The sequence below is a fragment of the Mus pahari genome, chromosome 14, assembly GCF_900095145.1.
Source record: "Mus pahari chromosome 14, PAHARI_EIJ_v1.1, whole genome shotgun sequence".
Lineage (NCBI taxonomy): Eukaryota > Metazoa > Chordata > Mammalia > Rodentia > Muridae > Mus > Mus pahari.
In genome coordinates, this window is record NC_034603.1 from 82,644,016 (window position 1) to 82,665,150 (window position 21,135).

General features: G+C 49.7%; 3 protein-coding genes across 4 annotated transcripts in view; 1 reads left to right on the top strand and 2 right to left on the bottom strand.

Annotated features, from left to right (window-relative positions):
• The first annotated feature begins 253 nt into the window (after positions 1-253).
• Armc7 (armadillo repeat containing 7) lies at positions 254-13,688 on the top strand. Of its 2 annotated transcripts, none has more exons than XM_029546698.1 (3): positions 254-586; positions 678-821; positions 11,799-13,688. In XM_029546698.1, exons 1-3 carry the CDS (start codon positions 496-498, stop codon positions 12,170-12,172), a joined length of 609 nt encoding a protein of 202 aa, XP_029402558.1. In that variant the 5' UTR covers positions 254-495; the 3' UTR covers positions 12,173-13,688. The 2 variants fall into 2 exon arrangements, with proteins under 2 accessions (XP_029402558.1, XP_021069504.1); XM_021213845.2 differs by having other exon boundaries at positions 678-757; positions 11,799-11,939.
• Nt5c (5', 3'-nucleotidase, cytosolic) lies at positions 13,656-15,229 on the bottom strand. The gene is made up of 5 exons (XM_021213277.1): positions 14,989-15,229; positions 14,464-14,564; positions 14,331-14,391; positions 14,058-14,172; positions 13,656-13,956 (listed from the first exon to the last, which is right to left on the bottom strand). The coding sequence occupies exons 1-5, from the start codon at positions 15,166-15,168 to the stop codon at positions 13,811-13,813; spliced, it is 603 nt and encodes a 200-aa protein (XP_021068936.1). The 5' UTR covers positions 15,169-15,229; the 3' UTR covers positions 13,656-13,810.
• Positions 15,230-19,584: 4,355 nt separating this feature from the next.
• Positions 19,585-21,135, bottom strand: part of Jpt1 (Jupiter microtubule associated homolog 1) — a 16,567-nt gene continuing 15,016 nt past the window's right edge. The window contains exon 5 of the mRNA XM_021212845.2: positions 19,585-20,517. Within this exon, the coding sequence (XP_021068504.1) occupies positions 20,369-20,517 (149 nt within the window). The 3' untranslated portion in view covers positions 19,585-20,368. The remainder of the gene's footprint in view (positions 20,518-21,135) is intronic.

Consider the following 21,135-nt stretch of genomic DNA (forward strand, 5'->3'; position numbering starts at 1 on the left):
GTTCTTCTCTCTCTCCTTTTCTCCTCTTTCCCTCCCCTCTCCCTTCCTCTCTCCTTCGAGGCATCCCCGCGCCGGCAGCGGCGCAACTGATGGTTAAAGCCTCCAGCTCTAGAAATCGGGCGGGAAGCCCAGGAGGCGCCCAGTAACCACGCCCAATCCCGGCCTGGTCCCGCCCACTCCGTTTCCAGGGGCGGGGCTAGAGAGACTTCCGCCCTAAACCCGAAAGCCTTGTCGGGGAGCAGCGTGAGGGGCGTGCCTGCCTTCGGTTCCGAAAAGCCACGGCGTCTCGCCCGGGTTGAATTTTGGTTTTCAAACCCGGCTCAGACAGGATCCTGAGACCCCTGGCCATCCCCACAGCTCATCCCCAGCTGCCACTCACTGCAGACGCGGATCTCAGGACAAGACTGGGTTTGCTGCCGCTCTGTCGCCGCCGGGACAGGTCAGGATCCAGGCCTTGTGGCCTCTACCCGAGCTCCCAACTCCGCCGCCCCAGCCATGGCACAGAAACCCAAGATAGACCCCCACGTCGGGCGGCTAGGCTACCTGCAGGCGCTGGTCACAGAGTTCCAGGAAACCGAGAGCCAAGGTGAGAGGTGTAGGGTGGGCACGAGGGACCCAGCAGGGCTCTGACGGCAGCCGCCGCCCAGGTCCGACCCCAGGGCTGCTTCCCATTGCAGATGCCAAGGAGCAAGTCCTCGCCAACCTCGCTAACTTCGCTTATGACCCGGGGAACTACCAGTACCTACGGCAACTACAAGTCTTGGACTTATTCCTTGATTCTCTGTCGGAAGAGAATGAAACCCTAATCAAGTTTGCTATTGGTAAGAGTGAGGCTGCCCCCCCCCCCAACCCGCGCCCCTTCCTCCCAGTTATGGACTAGAGCGACTTGAGAGTCAGGCATGCCACTCGCCTGTAAAACCAGCACTATGGGAGGCTGAAGCAGGAGGATGGGATGGGAATCTCATCTTCCAGGGCAGACCTGCCGTGTGTGTGTGTGTGTGTGTGTGTGTGTGTGTGTGTGTGTGTGTGTGTGTGTGTGTGTACCACCATCTCCTCCTCACACATTATCCAGGTCACAGCTCATTCCAAACAAGTCGTGTCTTTCTTCCTCTTAAAAAAGAGATAATAAGCCAGGAAATGGCGTGAAACCTCTTTGAAAGAAGTTTGTTTTTGTTTGGTTGGTTGGTTTGGTTTGGTTTTGGTTTTTTTGAGACAAGGTTTCTCTGTATAGCCCTGGCTATCCTGGAACTCACTTTGTAGAACTCCTGCAGTTGGGATTTTGTAAGGCCGTTTGAATTATTCGAGATAGACTCCCTTAAATTTGCTGTGTAGGTGTGTGTTTGCGCGTGTGTGTGAGTGGGTGTGGGTATGCATGTGCACCAGGCTGTATGCATGAAAATTTTCAAGAGTTCTTCCAGAGTACAGTGGTACAAGTTTTTCATCCCCAGCACTCGGAAGACAGAGGTAGGTGGATCTTTCCGAGTTCCAGGCCAGCCTAGAGTGAGTATTGAGTTCTGGGCCATCTAGGGCTATGTAGTAAGATGTCGTCTCTAAAAACTAAGGTAGTCATTGTTATGTTGTCCTCTTCCAGTTGCTAAGGCAGGATCTCTGGTGCCTTCAGAGTAGGGCAGTATACTCCATAGCTGGGCCGTGGGCCGTGAGCCTCCAGCTGATGGGGCGAGAGTGCTGGGGTTCCAGATGCTCCACGCTGCATCTGTTTTTCTTATGTAGATTCCTGGCATTGAACTCAGGACATCAGAATTGTGTGGCAAGCTCTTTTACCCACTGAGCCATCTCCTCTGCCCCATGATAGATAGTTATTATTGGGTACATCTATAAGGAAGGTACTGGCCTGGGTTCTGAGGAGATGGAGAACAGGTTGGGAATTGTATTCTGGAAGGGGAGCTAGGTGGCGAATAAACAAGCAAAGTAGAGAGAGATAAACAGCAAACTCAGATGGAGCCCTGGGAGGCCGCGATACTTATGCTGCTAACATTTCAGCCATCTTGGATATGTGATGCAGACAAGGCACCTGAGCAGGAAGCTGTTAGAGGGAGGCTGATGTGGTAGAGGGAGGCTGATGTGGTAGAGGGAGGCTCATGTGGGAGAGGGAGGCTCATGTGGTAGAAATATCTTAAGTAAAGAGACGGAAGAGAAATTAGAAATTGGAGGGGGGCTGGGCGTAGTGGCACGCGCCTTTAATCCCAGCACTCGGGAGGCAGAGGCAGGTAGATTTCTGAGTTTGGGGCCAGCCTGGTCTACAAAGTGAGTTCCAGGACAGCCAAGGCTACATAGAGAAACCCTGTCTCGAAAAACAAAAAAACAAAAAAACAAAACAAAAAAAAAAAAACAACAAAAGCTTGCCAGGCGTGGTGGCGCACTCCTTTAATCCTAGCACTTGGGAGGCAGAGGCAGGTGGATTTCTGAGTTCGAGGCTAGCCTGGTCTACAAAGTGAGTTCCAGGACAGCGAGGGCTATACAGAGAAACCCTGTCTCGAAAAACCAAAAAAAAAAAGAAAAAGAAATTGGAGGGGTTGGCACAGGAGCCTGGATCTAGGTCGTGGGAAGAAGTTTAGAATTTAAGAGCAAACAAGTTCTTTCAACACATACCTTTTAAAAATAACCTTTCCCAATGTAGTACGAAAGGAACCCTAGTTGCACTGAGAATGAAACCGTCAGTAAAAATAACTTCAGGCCGGGCATGGTGGCACACGCCTTTAATCCTAGCACTTGGGAGGCAGAGGCAGGCAGATTTTTTGAGTTCAAGGCCAGCCTGGTCTACAGAGTGAGTTCCAGGACAGCCAGGGCTATACAGAGAAACCCTGTCTCGAAAAAAAACAAAAACAAAAAACTTCAGGGCTCAGTGATGGAGGACCTGTATTATGGTGCATATACCGCATGCCTAAGGCTCTGTGGGTCAGTCCTCAGCATTGGAAGGAGATAATTCCAATATTGTTTAGTATTTAGTTATGCAAAATTTCCTAATGAGACGCTAAAGAAGATTCTTTTTTATTAATGAGGAAGGACAGGGCATTTGAGGTCTCACTGTATAGCCCTGGCTGGTCTGAAACTTGTCTGCCCCATGGGTGCTGGGATTAAAGGTTGCTCCACCATGCCTGGCTTTCAAAGAATGATTTGTAGAGTAAGTTCCTCTGCCATGTGGCTCTGAGGATGGAGGTCAGGCCATGAAGCTTGGTGGCAGGTCCTTTACCCATTGAGGCAACCTGCAGGCCCAAAAGGACATTTTTTTTTTTAAAGATTTATTTATTTACTATATGTAAGTACACTGTAGCTGTCTTCAGACACTCCAGAAGAGGGCATCAGATCTTGTTACAGATGGTTGTGAGCCACCATGTGGTTGCTGGGATTTGAACTCTGGTCCTTCGGAAGAGAAGTCGGGTGTTCTTACCCACTGAGCCATCTCACCAGCCCACAAAAGGACATTTTTTTGATGGTTGGTTTGTAACTAGGGTCCAGTGCAGGACCTGCATATTTCATCTGACTTTGTTCCTTACAGCGACCTCTTTGTTGTTGTTCTTTGGTTTGTCGAGACAGGGTTTCTCTGTGTAATTCTGGCTGTCCTGGAACTCACTTTGTAGGCCAGGCTGACCTCAAACTCAGAAATCCACCTGCCTCTGCCTCCCAAGTGCTGGGATTAAAGGCATGTGCCACTACGCCCGGCTTTTTTTTTGTTGTTGTTGTTGTTGTTGTTGTTGTTGTTGTTTGGTACAGCGACCTCTTTATGTTCAAAATAAACTTTTTATTTTATAGCAAGTTGAGAAAACTTGAAGAGACTGGGAGGATAACTCAACAGAGTGTGTGGTGGCCTGTGCACCTTTGTCTGCCTGTCCCTCCCAGCACGCAGAGGTAGGGGTAGGGACAGGCAGACAAAGAGCTCAAGAGCCACTTCAGCCACATAGCGAGTCCAATTCTGAGCCACTCAAGACTCTTTCTCAACAAAGAAGAAAGAAAACGAAAAAATTCCAAAGATAAAGAGTTCCCACATATTCACACCCACTTTTTCCAGTTCTTAACTCCTTGCACTGTCTGGTTCATCTGCTAGAGTTAGAGCTGGTATTGATACATCATCATTAGCCAGTCTTTATTCATATGATTCATATGACCTTTTTTTTTTTTTCCCTGATACACTTCTTTCTGGCCCAAGACCCCACATGACATCCATGACTTTTTCATCAGGCCTTATTTGGGTGTTCTTGTTGTTGTTTCTGACACAGGGTCTCATTGTAGCTCTGGCTAGCTTAGAAATCCTGTTAGGATCATTTAGTGCCAGTGTGACGTAGCTCTCTCGATTTACCTTCATGACCTGGTGAGCAGTTGTTTATCAGACGTCTCCGTTACGAAGCTGCCCCCCCCCTTCCTTAGGATACTCTTGGAACAGAGATTATTACATAAATTATCTTAAATCTCCTTTAAAAAAATTTTTTTACATTTATTTAGTATGTGTCTGTGTTTATGTGTATGTCGTGATAGGAACATGGAGGTCCAGGGACAACATGCAGGGGTGAGCTCTCTCCTTCCACCATGGGGGATCGGGGAATGAAGCTCAGGTTACCCGACTTGGCAGCAAGGGTCCTTCCCCAGTGAGCCTTCTCTCCAGCACCTTAAACCTCCTGGAATCCTTATGTTTGGGAGAGTCTGTGCCAGGGAGTTGTAAGCAAACATCTGCCTTCCCTGTAGGGCGCCAGCAGCAACCAAACTTAGATCCCACCAAAGTGTATCTCGTGTAACCACTGATTTTATTGGGCCTGCTTAAAGAACATGGGTGACCCGATAGCAGCTATACTACTAAAAGCCTTGCTCGGCACAAAGGATGATTTTCCTCTAGCTGCATATATGGAACCCCTACCCTCTCAGTAACTTTCCTCCACTACAGACTGTAGCACCTCCGTGGTCACAAGCAGTTAGCACACAGTTGCATACAACAACTGAGATGCAGGAGGGATCCTAGGAATTCAGAGAGATCTAATGGCTCTCCCTGTCCCCTCCTGAGGGAGCATCACTAGTCAGGGAGCACAGTGGGCGTGTCGCTTAATAACAGTCACAGTTGTACTGATGAAAGTGACAACTCTGGGCCCTGGGTGTTGCCATGTGTCTTCAGTCCCAGCACTCAGGAGGGAAAAAGAATGTGACCTGTGCTGGGAAGTGGTGGCACACACCTTTAATCCCAGTACTTGGTAGGCAGAGGCAGGCAGATTTCTGAGTTCGAGGCCAGCCTGGTCTGCAGAGTGAGTTCCAGGACAGCCAGGGCTACACAGAGAAACCCTGTCTCGAAAAACTAAAAAAAAAAGTAAAAGACCATGACCTCGGGCTGTGCTGTTTGGAGGGTATTGATTACAGTACCTTCACAGATGCCCCATCCGTCCATCTCACTGATGGTTGCATGGCCTGCACCTCATCTGTAGGATGTCTCTCTTCCCGGTATGTCTCCTTCCTCTCAGAGGTATCATTTAGCTCAGGGCTTCTCAGACTTTTCCCACTCAGGAGCCCTTTTTGCATGAGAATAAAAATTGTGGGACAGTGTACAAGACAGGGTTTCTCTATGTAGCCCTGGCTGTCCTGGGATTCTCAATGTAGACCAAGCTTCTTACAGATCCATCTGCTTCTATCCGAAGTACTGGGATTAAAGGCCTATGCCACCACTACTTAGCTGCCTGAGAAAATTTTACATGTATGCATACACACTCACACACACACACACACACAAACACACACACACAGAGAGAGAGAGAGAGAGAGAGAGAGAGAGAGAGAGAATAAGGTGGAGGCTGGAGAACCAAGAATCTTGGGTGATTTTCAGTTAATTAACAACTTTGAGGCCAGCCTGAGTTACATGAGACCCTGCTCGAGTGGGCAGGGATCTGGTACAGGTATAATTTTACTATTTATTATTGACAGTGTTTGCATGCTAAGAAGATGGATGGTTCATTTTTCATACACTCAGACCTGGCTGAATGCTGATACTGTGGGACATAGAAAGACCATCCTCAGTGGTTTTCAGGGTTCTGATGGCTTTGCTGTGACAAGGTCAGTGCTGAGAACCCTCATTCACAGAGATACAAGGTAACAATGGTAGGTGTATGTGTAGGCTGTGCATAGCACACCCAACCCTCCACCCGTGTCATAGCCTCGTGTGTGGTGAGCTACAGGGTATGCAGCAGTGGTTTAGCTCGTCCTTCTGTCTCCTCCATTGCCTGTAACCTAGAGACTCAGTTGAATAGCTTAACAGCTCAGTGACACTTCTTATCTCTGAATACATCACAGTGTGATTTAGATTTTTTTTAGAGACACCCCAGTCTTCTTGATGTTCCTGGAATACAGGATTGGAATACAGAGCCTCCCATCTTTTCTCAATGCAGGAACTCTAAGACACATGGAAATTCCAGCTATGGCTGGGGCCCAAGTCTTTAATCCTGGCACTAGGGAGATAGAGACAGGTGAATCTCCATGAGTTCAAGGCAAGCTGGGACTACATGGAGAAACACTGTCTTAAAACAAAACAAAACAAAAAAAAAATAGCCAGGCGTGGTGGTGCACACCTTTAATCCCAGCAGAGGCAGGCAGATTTCTGAGTTCGAGGCCAGCCTGGTCTACAAAGTGAGTTCCAGGACAGCCAGGGCTACACAGAGAAACTCTGTCTCGAAAATCCAAAAAAAGAAAAGAAAAAAAAGTCCAGCTGTCCTCACCCTCCACAAGCAGATGCTCTACTGAGCGCAATGCTGAGGGAGTTCACTGTAGCCATCAGGTCCCAGAAAGGGCAGCAGCTGTAGGCTGAGGGGTGGAGCCTCAGACGGAAGGAGATTGGTAGGCTCTGGGTGGAATCCAGAACATCCCTGTGGGCCCTCTATACCCGGGCTAAGGGAGCCCAGTTGTCTAGATCTTGCTGCCTCAAGCCTAGGTCCCTGTTCTTCTAGAGGCGTGCTGTACTAGATAGTCTAAAGCATCTAAAACCGGTCCCAGACTAGGAGGAAGTAGGGTCAGGAGTTCAAGGTCAGACTCAGGTATGTAATGAGTCTGAGGCGAGCCTCAGTTTACAGGACCCCTTCTTAGAACCCTCTGCAAGTGCACCCCTTTGGTCCCAGCACTCAGGGTGCAGAGCCAGAGGATCTCTGTAAGTTCCAGGCTAGCTAGGAACATAATGAGTACTTTGTTTTAAAAAAATAAAAAGTAGGGTGTTGGAGAGAAGGCTCACCAGTTAAGAGCACTGACTGTTCTTCCAGAGGTCTTAAGTTTAATTCCCAGCAACCATGTGGTGGCTCACAACCGTCGGTAATGGGATCCAGTGCCCTCTTCTGGTGTGTCTGAAGACAGCTACAGCATATTCGTATACAATAAATAAATAAGTAAATAAATAAATAAAATAAGCCAGGTTGTTCTGTGGTACATACCTTTAATCATAGCACTTGGGAAACAGAAACAGTTGGATTTTTGTGGAGTTCAAGGCCAACTGGTCTACAGACTGAGTTCCAGGACAGCCAAGCCTGTAGAGGGGAATCCTGTCTTAAAAAGCCAGGTCTGCCCCACTTTTGTTGCCCTCTGAATGTGACAGTAGCCATGCTTCTGCCGGGGAGCGAGCCATAGAGCTCCTCTGCAGTAGGCTGCTGACTGGAGAGAACTGCCCAGTCACAGAGATGTCCCTCCAGGTTCCAAGCAGCACCTGTCCTGCTGGCTCCTCCGTCCCAGAAGGCAGTGTTGCCAGCACAGGGCACCTGAGATGCCCTTCTGCCAGCTTGGAGGCGTCGTGGGAGACTGGGTCTGCTCTGGGCAGTTTCCCTGAGAGATGACTGTGTCTTGCCCCCAGGATCTGTTGGTTTCAACACTTTTTTTTTTTTCCTGTCATTCCATCTTCACGCAGTCTAAGTCTCAGGTTTCAAGTGCAAGTTTGGCTCCAGCTCTCATCCTTGAGTCTCTGGGGCGCTGTGTTGATCTGATTGCTCTTGTATTTGTCATATGCGACTTAAAAGGAGAGTCCCAGTGGGAGCTGGATGAAGATTCGATGGCCGTTGTCATTTCCCGACCTTGGACTGCCTCTGGCACTAAGCGGGGAGCACTGCCAAGCACCTGTTCTGCTGCACTTAAGGTGGTGCTCTCCCTGAGAAGCAAGTCTGGCTGTGCCCATCTCTGCAGTTAGGAGTTTGCCTGCTGCACCTGGTGGTGCCCAAAGCTCAGGGTCACATTTAATCACAGAGAAACTAGCAGCCACTGGGCAGTGGTCTTAGTCACGAGAAAGCTGCCTGTGATTGCGGCTTTGGCTGAGAAGTGGATGGACTGAGACACCAGCTCTAACTAAAGCCAGGGTAACACTCAAGAGTGAATGATAGAACGGAGCGGAAGCTCCAGTTAAAAACATCCTGTATACCTGTCCATCCCAGGCCAACATGGAGATGCAGAGAGACCACAGGAGGATTTTGCTTCTCTGAATACTGATCCTTAGGGTGCCACAGGGCACTTGGCAGATAGATTTGTTGCTGAAGTGGGATTCATTCCTCTGAGAAGTCTGGTTAAATTGGCTTCCTAGATCTTGCAGTACATATCACTGCCACCAGGGGACAGCAGGTCTCAATGGCTAAATCCTCTACAGCCTCTTTGGAAAGCAACAGTGTATTTCTCTTGTAATTAATAATGTCTTTGACGTTTGAAAGAATTGTTTTTCTCATTCATTCATTCATTCATTTATCCATTTATTTATTTATTCGTTTATTTATTTATTTATATGAGCATTGGTGTTTGGCCTTCATGTATGTCTCTGTGAGGGTGTTGGATCCCCTGGAACTGGTACTATAGACAGTTGTGAGCTGCCGTGTTGTTGCTGAATTGAACCCGGGTCCCCTTAAAGATCAGCCAGTGCTCTTAACCTGAGGCACCTCTCCACTCCTGTCATTTTCTTTTCCAGTAAAGTATAATGTCATGTGTGCACAGGCCCAGCTACTTGGAGCCCTAGACAGAGTGTCTCTTGTAGTTTGAGATAAAGCAGGTTTATTTTAGGCCTACCAGTTATTTGTGTTTTAATTATGTGACACACAGCTGACCAGTATGGTACAGGATTTACAGAATTCAAGAGAGTGATCCCAGCATGGTGGTACAGGATGTAATCCCAACATTGGGAGACAGGCTAGCGGATCTCCAGAAGTTCAAGACCAGCCTAGTCTACATGGGGGAATTCCAGGCCCTCCAGGGCTACACAGGAAGGCCTTGTCATGTGCATACATGCACCTATACCTGAATAAAAGTACATAGCATGTATATTTTCCTCTTACAGCTGGTGATAAGCATTTTCAGGGTGCTGAAGTAAAACCCCAAGAACAGATGGGGCTTTTTGTTTATTTTTTATAAAAACATACTTTATTATGACTGTGCATGTAATGTGGAAAGGGCGTGTATACATGCCATTGCGTGTATGTGGGGGTCACAGGACAACTGTATGGAGTCAGTGTTCTCCCACCCTCATGTGGGCTCCTGGGGTTGGCCTTTGGTTACCAGGCTCCGGTACCTTTGCCTGCAATCTCATTGACACCTTATCTTTGTTTTCATTTTCTTGTCTCTCTGTGTAGCCCAGGCTGGCCTTGAACTCAGGGATCTGCCTGCATCTATCAGTCTCCTAAGTGCTGGGATGAAAGCCATGCACTCCCACCGCCTGCCCACTGTTTTAACCCCCAGGAAATCCCTTTGAGCACTTCCCAGCACCAGCTCCTACTTTGTAACTCCATGTGGCCTGTTTCTCCAAGTCCAGTTCTCTCATCTCAGGTTCCATCTTTCAGGGGTTTCTATGGTTACTGGTATCCAACAGAGCCCTGCCTTTGCCTCTTGCCTCTAGCTCTTCCACCCCTTCCCCCATCTCTGTCCGTCCAAAGCAAATTCTTGAGCTAGTCAGGGCTTGCTCTCCTCCCTTCTTTCTTTTTGGTGGTACTAGGATAGAGCCCAGGAGCCTGAGCAAGCATCCAATGCAGCCACAGCCGGTCCACCCTTCCTGGTGTGTAACTATCTTGTAAATGGAGTCTGTTGAATGGATACCAGCGGCAGTTTAATTAATCCTTGAGTCCATTAAGGTGCGCTCGCCCGCGTACCAGCAGCTCCTTGGTCGGTCAGGGTGTGTCTTGTGTCCCCCACACGCCCCAGACAGGCACAGCTCTTACCTTTGTCCCTGTGGATTGCTTTCACATGGTCTTGGTCTTTATTTAAGTGATATCATGCAAGATCTATCCTAAAGCTAGCTTTTAAAAGTACATTTTAAATCTTAAAAAAATTCTTTTAAATATTCTCATCCCTAAGGCAGTTTTCCCTCCCTCCCTTCTCCCATCTCTCCCTTCCTGCTCCTGAGTCTCTCCCTCCCACCTTCCCTCTTTCCCAGATCCACCCATTCTGTGCCTCCTCTCAGAAAAGAGCAGGCCTCCTAGGGACATCTACCAAACACTGCATAACAAGCTGCAGTAGAAGCAGGCACACACCATCACAGCAAGGCTGGGCAAGGCAGCCCTAGGGGGAAAAGGGTCCCACGGTAGGCCAGAGTCAGGGGCAAGCCCTGCTTCCACTGCTAGGATCCCCACAGGAAGACCAACATCTGTAGCATCTGCAGAGGACCTAGGTCAGAGCCTGCAGGCTCCCTGACCTCTGTGTGCCTCTGGGGGACGCTGCAGGAAGTCTCCTTGGTCTCTTTGATAGTGATTCTGCTAGGCTCCTGTCCCAGAACAGGCTGCAGGCAGGACAAACTGAAGGCTGAAGATGTGGTGGCTGAGTTGGTGTCCCAGTCCCTATCCTTGAGGCCTTGCCTGGATACGGAAGTCCAGTGTCTGTGTCCAGGAGACTTTGCTAGGGTTTCTCGCCTAGAGCCCTTGGACTTTCATTGCACTTCATGTCCGTCTTGCCTCCGAATTGCCCTCCTCCAGTTTCAGTCCTTTTTCCCAGTATTTTCTCTCCTTCTGCCTCCACTAAATCCGGTTGTAGGGCGGCATGGTGGCACAAGCATTTGGGAGGCAGAGGCAGATGAATCTCTATGAGCTCAAGGCCAGCCTGGTCTGCATAGCAAGTTCCAGACCAGCTAGAGCTATACTGTGAGACACTGTCACATACACCCACACAAAAAAGTTCTTTCTATGTGTGTGTTCTTGAGTATGGGAGCCAGGGGTGAATGCTGAGGCTTATCTTCTGTGGCTCTGCACTGTGGGTTTTGAAGACATTGAATCTGGTGCTCACCAAACACATACACACATATTCCTGTCTCTACCCCCACAGTGAAAAGGTTACAGACCCACACAATTATGTCTGGCTTATTTATTTGTTTGTTTTTCGAGTCAGGGTTTCTCTGTATAGCCCTGGCTGTCCTGGAACTCACTTTGTAGACCAGGCTGGCCTTGAACTCAGAAATCTGCCTGCCTCTGCCTCCCAAGTGCTAGGATTAAAGGCGTGTGCCACCACACCCGGCTGGAGACGTTATTTTTAAGTTCTATATGATATTTTTCATCCAATAAGCTTGCTGTAATTTACTTACTGAATGGGTTTGCTACTTAGATTTAGCATGTCATAAGGTTTCTGGTTTCTTTTTCTTTCTCACTATCCTCTTGAGGGAGGGCGGATGCTAGGGACAGAAGTCAGGACGACTCCCAGGGTGGACTCCTGAAGCCTTGGCAGAGGACTGGGGCTTGTTGACCTTGCAGTCCCTGTCCATGGGCAGACTTCTCCCCAGGCCCGTCCTCAAGACTCACTAGCCAGAGAGAAGCTGGGAGGGAAGACGAGAGGAAGCCAGGACCCAGGCACCCGGCTCATCCATCTTTGCCTTTCTCCAGGAGGACTCTGTAACCTGTGCCCGGACAAGGCCAACAAGGAGTACATCCTGCAGGCAGGGGGCCTCCCGCTCATCATCGGCTGCCTGTCCAGTCCTAACGAGGAGACTGTGCTGTCCGCTGTCACCACACTCATGTACCTGAGCTCACCAGGCTCCCGCTCCCATCCTGAGTTGACCTCCCTGCCCGTGGTCCAGTGCATGCTGCGCTTTTCTCTCTCAGCCAGCACACGGCTCCGGAACCTGGCCCAGATATTCCTAGAGGACTTCTGCTCCCCGAGCCAGGTGGCTGAGGCCCACAGCCAGCAGGCCCATTCTGCCCTGGGGATCCCACTGCCAAAGACTGCCCCACAGCATCCCCAATCCAAGGACACTTAAAGATCCTGCCACTTTCTGCCCGAGACTAGTCCTGGCACAGGTATAGGAAGCAGAAGGCTAATAGCACCCTGAGCCCACCCTGAGCCCGTCCTTCGCAAGTGGTGCTCGTTCAGCTGCATGCAAGCTGCAGTCTTAGCATGACAGGCATTTGCATCTAGGGAAAACAGGAGGAGGGACAAAGCCAGACTTGAGATACTTAGAGGAGAAAACCAAAGCTGGTATGGCTTTCATGGACTGGCACTCAGTAAGTTACAGACAGACCACCACCTCTGCTGCCCCCAGTACCCAGCTAATGCCCTTGTGTAAGAAGCTGTGCCCCTGGGAGAGTGGCCAGTACCATGAGTGTCCAGAGTAATTTTGATGGCTAGAGATCAATCAGCCTTATTGTCTGGGGAAATGCTGTGGGTTGACTCCTCCAGCGTTGAGGCTGAGCATCTGGGCATGGTAGCGTGGACTTGGAGAGCTGCAGAAAGGAAACCACTGTCTACACAACCCTGCTCTCTGCCAGGCGCCCTGCCCCATGAGGAACGGGGAGGTGAAGTTTCTTCCCTTGGGTATCACAGTGTAATGAGTGCTAACTCAATGGCCACCGGCCATGAAGAACAAGGCCCTGCATGTGTGAGAGCAGAATGAAGGAGAGCCGAGGGCACCCGGGAAGCCCTGTCTCTCTGGAGCGGCCCTACATAGGATCCTGGGGTTACCCAGCAAGACAGTGACTTCTGCTCTATTTTACCAGGCTGTGGACCTCTCATGTGCCAGCTGCCAAGTGTGGCGTCCCTGTCTCCTCAAAAGAGTTGCTCTGGCCCCCTTTGCCTATGGGTCAGATCTTCTGACACTTGGGTGGGAGCCCTGAACAGGAACCCTTCATGGCTATCCCAGTCTGCTTCCCGCCATCCTCTCAGGAGCCGCGAGCCTCCAGTAGGCGCTGTCAACCCCTCAGGAGCCACGAGCCTCCCGTAGGCGCTGTCAACCCCTCAGGAGCCGCGAGCCTCCCGTAGGCGCTGTCAACCCCTCAGGAGCCGCGAGCCTCCAGTAGGCGCTGTCAACCCCTCAGGACTTGGCTGCAGACCTTCCATAAAGACACCTAGAAACTGAATGTCAGAGGACCGTGGCGGCTCAACCTCTAATCTGACCCCTTGAGAGACAGGAGCAGGATAGCGATGAGTCTGGTCCAGCCTACCTAGTAAGTTCCTGACCAAAGGTCCCAACAGAGTCTAAGAGACAGCAAGCTCCTGCAACTGGTGACCCCGCCCTCCTCTGCCGGTGAGAAAACATGGAATTAGGGGATAGGTGAAGAGTAGTCCTGACAGGAAGTTGGAGTTTAGGAAAAATGGCGGCCCTGATCACTCAGCATTGTCCCCCTCAGATGGGCAACGAAAGCTGAGGAAGGAGATCTACAAGGGCTGGAGGGGGGCTGTCTCCCCCCAGACACTAGCCCTCTCCTATCCCAGGAAAAGGGGCATCAAAAAACCAAGGCCTTGCGTTTGGTTTTTATTTTTATTAAAAACCTCCTGATTTTCTCCACTGTGTTCATGTGCTAGTCTCCTTTCCAGGTGTAGGCAGCATGGGAGGGGCTGGAAGGCAGTCCGTTCAGGTGGCCCCCTGATTAAAGAAAGTCACCTGTCCAGGCAGGGTCCTTCACAGGCTGGCTCGCTTGCTCTCTATGATCCCCCTCCAGTTGTCACTCCAGGAAAGCAGCCGTCTCCTGGTGGGGGGCAGGGCCAGGTGCTGATTGTGGCAGCAGGTGAACAAGATGTGCTCCCAGCTTGGGGTCTCCTCTAGGCCTGGGCGGTAAAGACAGCAGGCGCTCTGTAATCTGGTCATTTTTACTCCTCAATCCCAGCAGGCCAGATGCCTGGGGGTTGTCAAGGTTAACTGGTCCCACCTTGAATGTTGTCATTGTCATCAATGAGCAGGTCTCCCATGACCACTGTCTTGTCCCTAGTCAGGATAATCCGCTCCACAAACTGTGGCCCCAGGTTCTGCTCCACCCAGCGGTACTGTATAGGCGGGAGGGGTGGGGGGAGGTCAATGGAACTTGCTAGGCTCAGAATGCAAGGTAAGTCAGGCATGGGGACCCCTTTCACCCAGCCCCCATTTTCTGAAGCTTAATTTTAAAATCATGATTGGAAAGCCAAATCAGCGTAGGCGCCGGCACCTTCTCGCCCACACAGTGGTCGTACTTCAGCAGTGGGGTGGTACAGATGAAGACCTCGGTGCTGCGGAGAAGGGGTGCAGTTAGACCTGGGGCACTGGCCGTCTTCCCGCCGCCCCCTCCTCACCCTCCTTACTCCTGCATGTCGTTCATCTCTCGCAAAGCGTCCAAGGCCCCAGGGATGGGCTCCAAGTTTAGAAAAAAGCCTGGAGCTTCATACACGCTGGCCACTTTTTCCTGAAAGAAAGAGGTCTTGGTCCCGCTCCTGCTTTCCAGTAGGGGGAGCCCCAGAGAGAACACACACACACACAAAAAAAGATTCTGCAGGAGACCTCGGTTCGAGAGAGAGAGAGAGAGAGAGAGAGAGAGAGAGAGAGAGAGAGAGAGAGNCTGCAGGAGACCTCGGTTCGAGAGAGAGAGAGAGAGAGAGAGAGAGAGAGAGAGAGAGAGAGAGAGAGAGAGAGAGAGAGTGTGTGTGTGTGTGTGTGTGTGTGTGTGTGTGTGTACACCCTTCGGTTCGTGTGCATGTGTGTGTGTGTGTGTGTGTGTGTGTGTGTACACCCTTTCAAGCTTTCTGGTTCCGGGGTGAATTGTGGATTCGCACAGCTTGGCTGCCTAGAAGAGAACTCAGACTAGAGAGGCTCCCCATCGGGTCTCCTACCGCCAGGTCCGGTCTCAGGGCTCCGTACTGCTCGTTGGCGAGGAAGCCCCGGCGCTGTTCCAGAGGCACGTGCGGTTCCCCAGGAAAGCGGCGGCGGAAACCCTGCAGGAGGCCGGACTCGAAGTCAGCTAGCACGCCGTCCATGTCCACCAGCACGCGCACGGGCCGCTTCCCCGCCATTGCCACGCCCGGGGTCCCCGCAGAGCACCGCAGCAAGCTCGGAAGATGCCAGACCCGGAAACAGGCTTCCGGGACCGGGGTAGGGGCGGGCCGGACTCTGTTCATTTGCATAGAGTGGCCAATGAGGTGCCCAGGATGGCATTGCGTCCCTGACGGGGCTGCCGCTCATGTGCAGCATCAGAATCCCTCTCCCATGACCTCCATGATCAGAAATACTTTATTGGCAATGGGGAATCTGCTTCGCATGCTGAATGCATCCTTTGCCTCTCCCATGCTTCTCCAAGGCTGGAAGCTGACAGGATCGTGAGTCTCCCAGTTCAACGAATGAGAAGGACACCTTAAAGACAACTGTGGGCATGAGCTGGGCTCTCAAGAGGTGGGACTCATAACCCAGACTTGGTTTGAAACAGAACCACTGTTTTCAATCTGAGTCCACTACCTTTTCCTGAGGACCCGAGGTCTCCGATAGAATCGAAAGCTTCTAGGTCCCTCTAGGTTAAGCGTTCACACACAGAGACACAGACACACACACAGCCTGTTCTTGTAGATTTCAGAGTCAAAGGCAACATCACATCAATTTTCCAACCTATAAATGCAGATTTAAGTGAGTAATGACTCCCCCCCCCCCCGATTCACATAGCCCTGACAGTCCTGAAACTCTGAACCAGGCTGGCTTCAAACTCCCAGAAGTTTGCCTGCTTCTGCCTTCCATGTGCTGGGTTTAAAGGTGGGCGCTGCTACACCCTGATATGACATGACTTCTAACCCATGGCAGAAGTTTGTCAACATGGAGCCCGACATCTCACTTGAAGAAAAGGCAGTTTACAACAAAGGAATGTAGTGGCACACATTTTTTAATCCTAACACTCGGGAGGCAGAGGCAGGCAGACCTCTTGAGTTCCAAGACAGCCAGAGCTACATAGTGAAGACCCTATCTTAAAATAAACAAATTTGGGCTGGAGAGATGGCTCAGCAATTAAGAGCACTGACTGCTATTCCAGAAGTTCTGAGTTCAAATCCCAGCAACCACATGGTGGCTCACAACCGTCTGTAATGGGATCTGTTGCCTTCTTTGGGAGTGTCTAAAGAGAGCTACAGTGTACTCATATATGTAAGATAAATAAATAACTCTTCTCATTTCCCCCACCATCGTGCGCACTACGCTTAATTCGGCTTCTTGCCCTGTCTTCTCACAAGACTTTCAGAATCAAGCGATTCCCGGCCAAGAAACAAAAGCAAAATCGTCCTATTCCTCGGTGGATCCGGATGAAGACACTGGAGGAGAACGAANCTGGGTCTGTAAGGATTCACTCAATGGCAAGACTGAGGGTCTATACTGAGTTGTGGTCATCCATCAGTCCTACCAGACGGAGTTCAACATTTTAAACCTGGAGACTTGCTCATGTCTTCTTTTTTTTTTTTTTTTAAGATTTATTTATTTATTCTATGTAAGTACACTGTAGCTGTAGTTAGACACTCCAGAAGAGGGCATCGGATTTCATTATGGATGGTTGTGAGCCACCATGTGGTTGCTGGGATTTGAACTCAGGACCTTTGGAAGAACAGTCGGCGCTCTTAACCACTGAGCCATCTCGCCAGCCCCGTTGATGTCTTAATTAGGGTGCTTGTCCAGTAATAAAATATAGAACCTTTCAAAAAATAAAAAAATTTTAAAACACACAACAAAAGCAAACAAGATTGGTAAAACAAACCACCACCCACCTCCATATGCTGGTAAATTCCTACTTAGGGATTGACTTCGCTAAGCCAAGCCAGTTTTCACATGAGCTGGGTTAAAGTTCATCTGCTGTTTTTCCTCTCCTGCCCTTTCAGTAACTATTTTGAGAATCCCATACACGTATATAATGTATTTTTACCCTATTTAACCCAGACTTCCCCCAACATCTCCTGGACATGCATCCCCCTCTTACTATTTTTGCAACAGGGTTTTCTTGCATCCAAGTTTGCCTCCAATTCACTACCTACCTGGGCTTGCCACTAATTCCAGATACCCCTGCCTCCACCTCTACCTCCACGTATACATGTGCACCACATGGAAGCATTCAGAGGCCATCAAGCTTCAAGGCCGTGGACCTAGTTAGAACCAGCTGTGAGCTGCTAAGTGGGTGCTGAGAACTGAACCCCGGGTCTTCTGTAAGAGAGAGAATGCTCTTGTTTTGAGACAGGGTTTCTCTGCATAGCCCTGGCTGACCTGGATCTCCCTGCGTAGACCAGGCTAGCCTCAAACTTACAAGAGAGCCACCTGCCTTTGCTTCCTGAATGCTGGGATTAAATGTGTGCTACCACTGCCTGGCCCAACAAATGTTCTTTAGCACGAAGCAATCCTCCAAGCAAGCATACCAACAACCCCATTTAAAAAATGGTTTGAAGCCAGGCGTGGTGGCACACGCCTTTAATCCCAGCACTCGGGAGGCAGAGGCAGGCGGATTTCTGAATTCAAGGCCAGAGACTGGTCTACAAAGTGAGTTCCAGGACAGCCAGGGCTACACAGAGAAACCCTGTCTCGAAAAACCAAAAAAAAAAAAAAAAAAAAAAAAAAGATTTGAAGCTCTGACTTGGGCTGGTGAGATGGCTCAGTGGGTAAGAGCATCCGACTGCTCTTCCAAAGGTCCTGAGTTCAAATCCCAGCAACCACATGGTGGCTCATAACCATCCGTAAGAAGATCTGACGCCCTCTTCTGGAGTGTTTGAAGACAGCTACAGTGTACTTACATATAATAAATAAATAAATCTTAAAAAAAAAAAAAAAAAGGTCTGACTTTACAGATTTTTTTCTAACTTGGGGTGTTAAACCCACTCCTGCAAATGTTTCCAGACAGTCCCCTAAAATCTGCTCCAATAATGGAGTCTGGCTGAACCTCCACTCCCTCAAAACACCTGCCACCAGGTGCTTATCTCTATAATAAAAGTTAAGGCCAACTATCAAGTTAGAATACCCACCAGGGAATTCCCTTCCCAGGAGCCCCACCCTTGCTCAGAGGCGGAGAAGGATGGGTACAGGTTTATTCCCTGAGATTCATAGTGGAAAATCAGGCCTTTAAAAGCCACGGCCCACCCATTCAGGAAGCTAGCCTGTTGCAGTACACAGAAATGATTGTAGGCTACAGCTGTCAATCAAACATGTAAAATGTTTTAGAACCTAGTTCATGCTTTCTTAAAAGATTTATTTTATGTATATGAATGTGTCCACCTCTTCAGCCACACCAGAAGAGGACATCAGATCCCATTACACGATGGTTGTGAGCAACCTTATGGTTGCTGGGAATTGATTTCAGGACCTCTAAAGACCATCTAGCACTCTTTTGCTCCTGCCCTGCAGTAGTCATAACTGCTAGCTATCTCTGCAGCCCTGAATCTCTCCTCCTAGTAATTCCAAAGCCTGGTGTTGCCTGTAAGTACTAGGCTCAAATAACCAGCAAGGGAGCCCAGCCTGTCCGGAACACAAGTGGACACTATGACAGGTGATCTGAACCTTCCTGTCCATCCACCCCAGAAAGCTCCCTTGTTTGGGGGCAGTCTGTTGTAGTTATGTGGACTCTCCCTTTGCAGCCTCCATCACTGAACACTAGCCATTATCGATCTCAAGGTAGAAACCTACCTTGGTATTAGGGTGGGAACACATGATGGGATGGGATGACAGTGAAGGTGACAAGGGAACAGAAAAGACTAGCTGCAGGGGTTCAAAGTCAGGGCCTCCGACATCTGCCCTGGTGCCAAGACAGTGTTAAATGTTAGTCTGATCCTACACAAAGATCAGAGGTAGAAAAGCTCATCCTGGACAGCTATGGTGGTGCACAGCCCTGTACTACAGCTGTGCAATGTTGACATTAACTCAAAGCAAGTCAAGAGCTACAGGGTGACAATCTGTCTCAAAAGAAAAAAAAAAAAAAAAAAACCTAACCTGCATTTTTGAAGAAAATTCCACTTCCCCTTGGACTTTCATTACACTGCTCAACTTTTTTTTTTTTTTTTGGTAACAATTTTAACTTATTTACCCAGACATGTGTGTCTTTATGAGTGTATGCTATGTATGTGGGAGGGGGGTGCTAGAAGAGGGAGGAGGATCCCACGTGGACCCCCTGCTGGATTGCAAGCAGAAGTGAGGCACCTGATGAAGTGCTGGGACTTGAACTCAGGGTCTCTAGATGAGAATCCCAGGACTTTTAACCACTGAGCCATCTCTCCAGCAACTCCACTGGCATGCCAGGAACTGTCGGAAACCCGCAGTGGATTCCATCGCTACATAAACTGGGCATGGTGGTGCATATCTATAACACAGCACTTGAAGGTAGAGTCCAAGGGCAGCTTCAGCTACACAATGGACTGACACCCACTCTCCCTCCCTCCCTCCCTCCCTCCCTCCCTCAAAAAAAAAAAAAAAAAAGACAAAACACAGTGCTTCAAAAGGTGGGTATTGTTTACTTTAAGCAACAGTCCAGGACTAAGGAGTACAAGCGTCAAGGGTGAGACTTTCTCCATGGTCAGGCATCAGCATCATGCACGTGGCACTTCTTCGGTCAGCAGGTCCCCACAGCCCCACTCTGGGACAGCCTTGTGTGCTTCACCTTGCAGTTCCAGGGAGCTTGCTTGTGTACCTGAAGCTATCCTCTGCGCTGGGTGGCTCTGCCCAGCAGCCGGCCAGCCACAGTGGCCACTGGCATCTTCAGGGTACGGAAGGCGGCTTGCCTGCTCTGCAGGCAGTGGGATGTGAGGTACAGCTGCTTTGATCGCTCCACGTGGCACAGGAAGGTGCACTTAGCAAAGGGCACCGATGGTGGGGCAACAGCAAGGTGAGCCAAGTGGTGCCCACTCTGGAGCTGGGAGCAGGGGCTGCAGGGCAGTGCCTGTGGCTGCTGTCGGTCCCATCACATGAAGGCAAGGACAGCATCAAAAACCCTGGTACATAAGAGTCTCTACACATCAGGAACCGGATCATTTGTTCTTAAACAGTCTACTACTCCAGTCTACTACTAGAAAACACTCATGCCATGGCCCACAGACCCAGGAGTCAGACAGAAGAAAAAGGAAGAGAGAAAGCAGGGGAAAAAAAGACAGCAGTACATAAAGTGCTTCTCTTTTAATGAAACAAATCCGAAAGATGTACAGTCAGGCTCACGTTGTGCAGTTCACAAGCATGGAAAAACAAACAAACAGAAGGACAGAGTTCCAACACAAGAAGCTAACCCAAGACCAGGCTGGACTTGCCGCCAGGGGGGTTTCTCCTGGATGGCACTGGGGCTGGAGCCACTGGGCTGGGCACAGGAGCAGCGGGCACCGGCTTCTCTTCCATCTGTGCCAGGTTGGCTTGGAAGTCTGTGTCCACATTTTCTAGGAAAACAAAGTTTCAAAATGGTTCAAACAAGTGGAAAAAAAGATATCAACAGTCAACTGAGATAACTGTACCCAGAAATGGAACCTGTCGGTATGTCACCTACTCATGGTGTGTATATGTGTGCTTTTCAAAATCCCAAGGTTCCATTATCCAAGAAACAGGATCAGACATACAACACCTGTTTTTGTTTTTTTGAGGCAGGGCTTCACTGTGTAGCCATGGATGTCTCAGAACTCACTCTGCCCCAATCTCTTAGAGACTGGCCTGCGGCTGCCTCTGTGCTAAAATGAACAGTGCACACCACCACCACCCTGTGCTGTTTTCCTTCTGGAGTCAGGATCTTACTGTGTGTGTAGCTTGAGCTGTCCTGGAACCCACTCTATGATGCACATCTTTAATCCCAGCACATAGGAGGCACAGAGGGGTGGCTATGTAGGCCACCTGGTCTATACGGAATTCCGGATAAGCCAAGGCTACATACAGAAACCCTGTCTCAAAAAAAAAAAAAAAAAAACCGAACTAGGGCTGGGCGTGGTGGCGCACGCCTTTAATCCCAGCACTTGGAAGGCAGAGGCAGGCGGATCTCTGAGTTCCAGGACAGTCAGAGCTATCTA

What these genes read in the sequence shown, in the direction of transcription:
- Nt5c (XM_021213277.1), bottom strand. Translation starts at nt 15,168, where the DNA reads ATGGCGGGGAAGCGGCCCGTGCGCGTGCTGGTGGACATGGACGGCGTG. An exon ending in CCCTGAGACCGGACCTGGCG is followed by an intron (nt 14,565 to 14,988) that starts GTAGGAGACCCG and finishes TCTTTCTTTCAG; the next exon opens with GAAAAAGTGGCCAGCGTGTA. An exon ending in TGACAATGACAACATTCAAG is followed by an intron (nt 13,957 to 14,057) that starts GTGGGACCAGTT and finishes TTTACCGCCCAG; the next exon opens with GCCTAGAGGAGACCCCAAGC.
- Armc7 (XM_029546698.1), top strand. Translation starts at nt 496, where the DNA reads ATGGCACAGAAACCCAAGATAGACCCCCACGTCGGGCGGCTAGGCTAC. An exon ending in CCAGGAAACCGAGAGCCAAG is followed by an intron (nt 587 to 677) that starts GTGAGAGGTGTA and finishes TTCCCATTGCAG; the next exon opens with ATGCCAAGGAGCAAGTCCTC. An exon ending in CCTAATCAAGTTTGCTATTG is followed by an intron (nt 822 to 11,798) that starts GTAAGAGTGAGG and finishes GCCTTTCTCCAG; the next exon opens with GAGGACTCTGTAACCTGTGC.